Here is an 8817-nt window from a genome sequence, read left to right on the forward strand (position 1 = left end):
ACAAATATACAAACTGATTATTCATTCTTCTTCTTCCTATCATGGAATATAGGCCATGTGGCCTGTTCCGGTCTCATGCCATCTCTTTCTTGGTCTTCCGATTCTTCTTTTTCCACTTATTTTGTATCTGTATAATATTTTTGGTAGTCTGCTGTTGTCCATTCGATTTAAATGTTCTAGCCATTTTTGTTTATACTGTCTTATGTAGTAATTAATTGGTTTGATTTTTAGGGATTGTAAGATTTCTTCATTTGTTTTGTGGTCCCACTTGGTATATCCAGCTGTTTTTCTGAGGAACTTCATTTCTGCTGTTTGAATTCGTTTTTCATCTTTCCTTTTCATGGTCCATGTTTTGCTTCCGTATAATAGAGTTGGTTTTGACAAGACATTATATAGTCTGATTCTAGTGTGTTTTTGTACCAGGGATGGCTTAAATATACTATTTATTATGCCATTTACTTTGACAAAGTTTGATATTTTAGTGCCTATGTCTTTTTCTTCTTCATATGATAGATCACATCCCAAGTATCTGAAAGTGTTTACTTGTTCTAGTATTTTATTATCTATCACTATTTTACTTCTTATTGGGTTTTCTCCTTTGAATGCCATTATTTTTGTTTTTTCTTTGGATATTGTCATATTATATTGCTTTGAGATATCATTTAATGATTTTAATGATCTTTGTAAGTCATCTTCTGATGTAGCTAATACTATTTGATCATCTGCAAACAGTAGTGTATCTATCTTCATTTGCGGGGTCATTTGTATACCAAATGGGTTATGCTGTTTCCAGATTGTTAATATTTCATTTATATATATATTGAAAAGCAGAGGTGAGAGGGTACATCCTTGTCATACTCCTCTTGATATATCTTTCCATTCTGAGGTGTGTTCTAATTTAACTGCTATTTTATTTCCTGTATATATTTCTTGAATAGATTGTAAAAGTTGGTTTGGTATGTTTAAATCGGTTAATATTTTAAACAATTTTTGTCGACTAATTTTGTCAAACGCTTTTTCATAATCAATAAACGCCACATGTGTTTCTTTTTGAAATTCTCTTCTCTTTTCTATTAATAATTTTAAAGTAAAAATTGGATCTATGCAGGATCGGCCTTTTCGGAAGCCATTTTGTTCTTCTAGTAATTTGTTTTCTACAATGCTGCTTAGTTTCTCTTTTAATATTCCTGCATATATTTTATATCCTGTATTCAGCAGGCTAATTCCCCTATAATTATTGCAATTGTCTTTATTTCCTTTTTTATACATTGGGATGACCAGTGCTTTTTTCCAAGAGTTAGGGGTTTTTCCGGACATCCAAACCATATTAAAAAATTTCAAAAGTCTTTCATTAAATTTTTCACCTGCATTTTTGTATAGTTCTATATTTATATTGTCTTCTCCTGGCGTTTTCCTATTTTTCATCTTCTTTATTATATTTTTCAGTTCTAACATTGTGATATTTTCTATTAGGTCATTCTTTGTCTTATAAAATTTTAATTCATTGTTCTCATCTGTCCAGAGATTTTGGAAATAGGTCACCCATTTTTCTAAATCTATTGTTTGTATTTTTATCTTTTCTTTTATTTCTTTATTCATGTATTTTATTACTTTATAGGTTTTGGGTTATGGCTTAAATAAATCCTTTTCTAGTTCTGTTACGAAATTGTTCCATCTTTCTCTATGTTTTTTCCTTACTTCTCGTTTTGCAATTGCACTATTTCTTTTATACTCTATTTCTGCTTCTATTGTTTTGGAATTTAGCCATTTCTGGTAACTGTCCTTTTTGTTTTTATTATATTTTCTATTTCTTTGTTCCAGTCTCGTAGTCCTCTTTTTCTAATCCATTTGTTCTTTATTCCTAGATTATTCATTCTATTGTTAGCTAATGATGTGAAAGAAAATTTGGTACAGATATCAAATTTTCTTTCTGGATGAACTGGATGGATATCATGATAAAAACCATGATATCCATCCAGTTCAAAAACTTGCAATCAGATCGTTTTTTGAATAGAATAAATATATTCTTCAAAAGGCTATAAATGGTAAAATTTCTGGTAAAAAGAACAAAAGGAAAACTAACAAAAAGATGAAGAGGTACCTTTCAAGATAGTAACAGTATATTACAATGTCCAAACTTCAGAAGCAAGGTTTTGGATAGAGAGGGAATGGAAACAATGAATACAGGAGGCTGAGGTTCAATTTGGGCTGCAGACATAAGAAGTTAACAGCTACAACTATCAAATTGGCAAATTTCCACTTACATTTCATCTAAATGGTAAGTGGCTAGGACCACCACATTTGATTTAGTTTTCTGTAACAACAATTAAGTAGATCTTGAAAAAAACTTGCAATTTTACATAAAAAGGTAAGCTTAATTCCACTACTAAAAATAATCAACGTTACAGATCACTGTTCACTAGCTGAGAATTGTCTGACAAGTAAATATTATCCATAGATTGACAACATAGTTACATTGTATTAGATGTTCATTATGAACTTGTAATTACATCATTAATACCGGAAATCAAAAGTTTTAGACATTCATTAAAATTATAAAATAGCTAAAACATTATCTTTCAATTAATTGTTATTAACTAACAAATATCCAAACAATGATATATTTAGTAAATTAAAAATACATAAAACAGTTGACTTTAGTAGTAAAAAGGTTATCTTGAGCAGTTTAAAAATGGCATCACTGCTGAGCTCGAGTATTCTTAAGTAAACCTTTTCATTTAAAAATCTCCAACGAAACAACTTAAACATACTTGAATTTTGTAAGCAGGTAAAGACATCAATTACAAACATAATTCAGTTAAACTCAAGCACTTCTGCCTTCTATCTGGTCACCAGGTTTTCATGGTGATGAGGATATGTTGGAAAGGGTACAGAGAAGATTCACAAAGGTAGGCAGTGGTCTTTGGAATGTGGAGTACAAGGACAGATGAAGAATGCAAGTTGCAGAGCCTCATGAATAGGAGGAAGGGGGGGGATACGATTGAGACATATAAGCTGGTCAGGGGTTGTTATCAGGTAGACAAGGAAGAGATTTTTCATAGAATGGGAGATGGGAGAGTAGAACAAGAGGCCATTGCTAGAAACTGAATAAGGAGGGTGTGAGCAAAGGAGTGAGAAGCAGGCTCTTTGGTGAGTGGAATGCATTGTCTGAGTGTTGTGGATGTGGACACATTGAATCACTTTAAGACACAGTTGGATGAGCATTGTATGCAACAGTGAGTACCTCTCACGATGCGTCTGACTCCATGGAGGTCAAGTGTTGATAATAATAATAATATAGCAGAAGAATCATCTGTGTTAATGTGTCACATGGTCACTGTCTTCCAAGGGACAGTAAAAATAGTGGAAATTTTGTATGTTTACCATAAGTCATAAAACTTGTGTGAAATCAACAGGAAAGAGACAGACCAATCATCCAATAATGGAGTCCCAATGTGTAACATAATACCATAAGAACAATACAAGCAGTTTACAGATCAGACATGAGTACTCTGCTGAATGTGTGAGAACTTCAATGCTACAGAAATTTCTGTTTTCAATTACTGCACATAGCAGTTCTAAATTCTCAGACACTGTATAAAGTCAAAATGTGCGCTAACACCCTCTTTGAACAAAGATATCTACAAATTCACTTAGAGAGAAGACATAAGAAAAGCCTCACTATTTCATTGTGGATAGTGATATCTTCATGCTGATTCAGGATGCAAGTGTACAGAGAATTTGAAATACAAGATGTTGGAAGTGACCATCACTAAGTAAGATAAAAATGAATATCTCATTGAAAAGAATTAAAGTTGAACAGCTTTTACAAGTAAACTATAGACTCAACTATACCAACATTATTGAAGAAAGAATGAAACAGTTCAAAAACAAGAACCAAACCTTGGAATCTCAATGGAAAACTCCAAAGAAAACATTCATTCAGCTAGGGAGGAGCATGTTGAAGTTGTCTGTAAAGACAGAAAAATAAGAATGCCATGGTGGACAGACAAAGTCAAAGAAGCAGTCCTGGAAAAGAAAGCATAGTGAAAGTTCTTAGCAAATAAGTCAGCAGATACTCAAAAGAGAATACAGAGAGAAATGCTAAAAGAGCTAAGCTATTGTAAAAGTAGCTAAACCAAAGTCATGGGAAGACTTCAGTAAGAATACAGAAGAAGACCATATCAGGAAGATGGCAAAACGTTCTGGAGACTTAAATATCAATAGGTAGAAAAAGCCACAAAAACTTGAAATGTGGGAAGGTAGCTGGAAATAGCTGGAGTAGATGACATCGGCCTAGAAATGCTTAACTATGGAGTATAAAAGTTTTGCAGTGGCTACATTGCATAATTCAGAAGGCTGACAGACAATTTATATATAAAAAAAAATAAAGCTGAAGGTGTTCCAGGTAAGATTCATGCAAGCATACTTGAAAAGAGCTTGAGAAGAATTGTGGAAGAGAAATTGGAAGAAGAACAGGCTGGATTCGGGCCAAACAGAGGTTCTCAAGATCAGATTTTCACTTCATGAACAATAGTTGAGAAACTGTGTGGATTATAAGGATCTGTACCTACTTTGAAGATCTAGAAAAGACATACAACAAGGCATCTACGGAAAAGTTTTTCAACACTCTACAATTAAATGGGATAAATGAACATTATACAGAGCAGTACATAGTCTATATTTAACTTAGCTATATTTAAGTCAGCAGTTAGAATTGAAGGAAATACAGGAAGATATTGGTTTGATGTGAAATCAGGGATAAGACAAAGATGCACATTACAGAAAAAGGTGGCATAACGCCTGATATTAGAATAAGAGATATCAAACTTAGCTCTTTTCCTCTGCAGATTAAGTAGTACTCCTAAATCTATCTAGTGCAAGTCTCCAGGATTCTCTAAACTAAATTCCATAACAGCCTTAACAAATTTGGCATGAAAATCATTGCCATTCATTATGGCAAAACATTTCATTTGGAGAAAAGAGGAGAGAGAGAGAGAGAAAGCAGATGTGTGATAAATATCAGGTGCTCTATATATCAACTTTCTATTTTGGAAAATATTATAATTGCTACATTTTTAATTGTATGATGGAGGTGATATAGTTTAGTATTGTATAAAACTGAAAGATCTTCAATGACAATTAATGTGTCACAATTTTGGTTAATCTTGAATTGAAAAGAAAAATATAAACTACTCTTTTTTTTTTTTTTTTAATCATAGAAGAAAATAAGTAAGCAAGGAGAATTTTATTAGCTTCTAATTTCTCAGCAGTGAAATGATTAAACAGTGATCTGATTCATTTTATAAATAATTTATTTTTAACTCCAGCACAGACTAACTTTGAGAAAGCAAAAGTTAGCAATGAAATAAAGCTACATTACTGAATTAATTTGGTAACTTACCTTCATATTTGGAACAAATCCTTTTTTAATTCTCCAAGCACATGAAGAAATTTTCTCCAAGTAGCCAAGTTCATCGTTATAGCTTCTGACTCCCATGATTCTCTAGAATTTACACTACAGTGAAAAAACTGATGTTATTTATAGTCAATATGTTATTTTTTTAGGAAAAAATAGTCTAATTGAAAAGCAAACAACTTGTGTGTTTGAAGGTCTGATGTTAAAATTAGAAGTAAACTAACTAATAAATCTAAAAGTTATCCAGTGTTTCAAGTGAAGTCATCATCTTGAGCAAAAGCTCAAGTGGACAATAATACATTACAATAAATTAACCATGTTGCTAGCCTGCAATTTAGTGTTAAAAACTATATAAAAAGATGTGGGTGTGAATGAGAGCAACAGTCAATACTGACTGACTTAAAATTCTGTATTTAATAAAATGATACATACAAGTTAATTATTGGAATTGGAAATTAATATTTTGCAGACCAACACTCCTCTATTCCAAGCCAGCCTACAGTGGGTCTCTGAATATTGCAATACCCATTTACCATGACTTTGATTTTAAAATGAATTAAAAAAGTCTCAAATCTACTTGATGAGATTTTTGAAGGCATATAAAAAGCCCTCCCATCACCAAACAACACACACACACAAGTTCAAATAACTGAAATTTGATACAACCAAATACTGAATTAAGTATCTCCAATTTTGATATTGGGCCTAATGCCATTTTCCTTCATAATGTAATCCATATAGATGAATAACAATGGAGATAATGTGCACCCTTGTCTCAACAACAAATCATCTTCCTGTATCTCCTTTGATTCCATCTGCCAGAAGTAGTGCAACATGGAATTTTGTGTATTCTTTATGTCTTTGTTTTGGATTTTGATAGACATATGCACACAAAGACTCCTCAAATTCAGGCAGCAGAGAGTAAACTGTTCTTTTCAAAGTATAGCTAAAGCAACCAAGGCTAGTTTAATGTGTGGTAAATGAACATGTTCTGGTTGGACTACCTGATTTTTAGGACTAAAAAAAAAAAAAAAAAAACTTGAAGAAAACCCTGTCACCTCAATGCACGACCAGCTAACTCAACTTCAAACGAAAATCTCCTAATGGTTTTCTCACATTCTAGACAGAATTCAAATGCAAAGCCTTCTATCCAAAAATCATTGTCAATGCTGACTGAGCTATAGTTTACTGTTTCCAGAATTATGACGGAGGCAGCTATGGTAAAATTATATAGTAAATTTTGTAAAAGTACGTTTTTTCATAGCTGGAGAGAAACTACCAAAACAGAACGTCGTGTAAACTGTTACCATACCTGAAAGAGAAAACAGTTCCAAGAATAAATTACAGCCCAAGTTGAATCTCAAAATTATACTACAATTCCATCACAGTTTTTATAAATTATGCTCAATGACATAACACCTACGACGAATATGCAACACCAAATGCTAAAAAGCACGCCGTTTCTATAGAGCAATATTAGAGCCACACATCGGTAAAACGCAGGACTCAATATCTTCATAAAAATGAACGATTTAAAATGTCCTAAATATAAATAAATAAAAATAATCCGCTAATACCTTTTATTATACAAACTGACTAGACGAAGCAGTTTTTAGTATTAACTAACTTCTAAAGACTGATAGGCAGCCACTTCAAACCCTTAGCGAATCAAAGACAGCTGGCCAAAGGTTATTTATCATTGAGTTTAATAGGCATCCATCCATTTAATAGACCGCCAGCTAGTAATCTTTAATCCTAAAATATAAAGGTCTCTGAAATTTTGTGAGTTATAGGTTGATTTTCTTAAGTTGCTGGATGAAAAATCCAAGTTTCGAGAAGAAAGAACAGCAACAAAGCTACTTGCCCATGCTTCCGGATGATTAACTCTTGAATCGGACGAAGAAAGGCTTAGAAAAAGTTCCTTTGGTCGACAATTAAAATCGAAAGGTTTCTACGGAAGGTTTCTTCTTATAAACTGAAATAGTCTATGATGATACTATAATCTGATTAGAACACTAATAAGTTCATAATTAGCCGATCTCATACGGAGGTAGCAGGGTTTCTTCTCCTGGAAACTCGGGTTTTTCATTCCGCATACAGACAAATCGGCCCATCAGAACACGAAATTTACAGACAAAAAATAATAGTTATTGTTGTAGTGGTGGTGGAAGGGCGGTAGATGGTGTTGATGGAGATGATTGGTAATAGAGGTTCGGTATAGTGGTGGAGACGGTTGTATACTAGGCGTCCTCCCATGATGAGTCTTCGGATTCCTTGGAGGTGTCACGAAGAAGAAGAAGAATATAAAGATGCTATAATGCTTATATCTTGGGTACTAATCATCCATTACTTTCATTCATGAGAGGTGTTCAACAGGATAGAACTCATCAAATTTAATTTGCTAAATCTAATTAATAAAAGGATTATCATATTTTGAAAATAGCGCCTTTCACCCCACCCCTTTCTACTAATCTAGAAATATGTTTACTGTATCATCGTCGAATCGATTTTGATCAAATTTAAAACACAGTGTACTCGTTTCTCGAGATCATACGAAAACCTAAGCCGAATTCGACGAAAAAAGAAGGGATTTCAGCAAGTTGCCCTATTCAGCTGATTTTTGCAAGATTCTGTATGTAGTTGTTTCTTGCATTGGTTATGATATATGAGAACATTAACTGCAAAAAGTTTAAAAAAACAACAGGGAACGCTTTTTTCTATGCATACAACTTTATAATTTGAAACCTTCAAATGATATTAGAGGAAATTGCAATATGTTATTTTCTGGTGTTCCTCAATGTCTCCGATGAAATCCAAATAAGTTCATACAGACAAAATATTCATTTCAAGACTAACCAACCTAAGTTTTACCAAAATACTGATGGAAAATCCCCAAATAGGGCTGAATGCAGAAGGCACAATCATGTACTGGGAGCAGCTCTGGATTATTCCAAAAATAAAGTAATGAAATTGTAAATGGATAAAAGATAATGAAAAGCAATTGAACAACACTTTGATGGAAGACCTTGTCATAAATACCGAAATAATACAGAGGCAAGCAAAGAAAGTGAAGAACTGGAGTGCACAGGCGACTGAAATACTTAACCAGTATTTCGATTCGTTCAACACTTTTACAAACTATTGTAAACATGCTGAGTTGAAGAGTGGATGACCACTGAAAGGACAATTCTGTTATTAAAAGACAAGAAAAAAAAGGAGCTCACCCAAAGTAATTATTGCCAAAAAACTTTCCTCCCAAAGGAGGAACTGACTTCAGAGAAACAAAAGACCAGCTGTGATAATAATAACAACGTGATATGTGATAATAATAATAATAATAATAATAATAATAATAATTACGGCGATTTTGTTGAGTTTACGGGACGAAAATCTCGAGT

General features: G+C 32.9%; 1 protein-coding gene across 1 annotated transcript in view; it reads right to left on the bottom strand.

Annotated features, from left to right (window-relative positions):
* The window catches only part of RtcB (RtcB RNA ligase), a 129107-nt gene extending 122220 nt beyond the window's left edge, over positions 1 to 6887 (bottom strand). Inside the window, exons 1-2 of the mRNA XM_090404080.1 lie at positions 6732 to 6887; positions 5405 to 5518 (exon numbers count right to left, since the gene is read on the bottom strand). Coding sequence (XP_090260206.1) covers positions 5405 to 5500 — 96 coding nt within the window. The 5' untranslated portion in view covers positions 5501 to 5518; positions 6732 to 6887. The remainder of the gene's footprint in view (positions 1 to 5404; positions 5519 to 6731) is intronic.
* Between the last annotated feature and the right edge of the window lie 1930 nt (positions 6888 to 8817).

The sequence above is a fragment of the Typopeltis vanoorti genome, chromosome 2 (assembly GCF_054136105.1).
Source record: "Typopeltis vanoorti isolate ZY-2024b chromosome 2, IOZ_Tvanoo_1.0, whole genome shotgun sequence".
In the NCBI taxonomy this organism is placed as follows: Eukaryota; Metazoa; Arthropoda; class Arachnida; order Uropygi; family Thelyphonidae; genus Typopeltis; species Typopeltis vanoorti.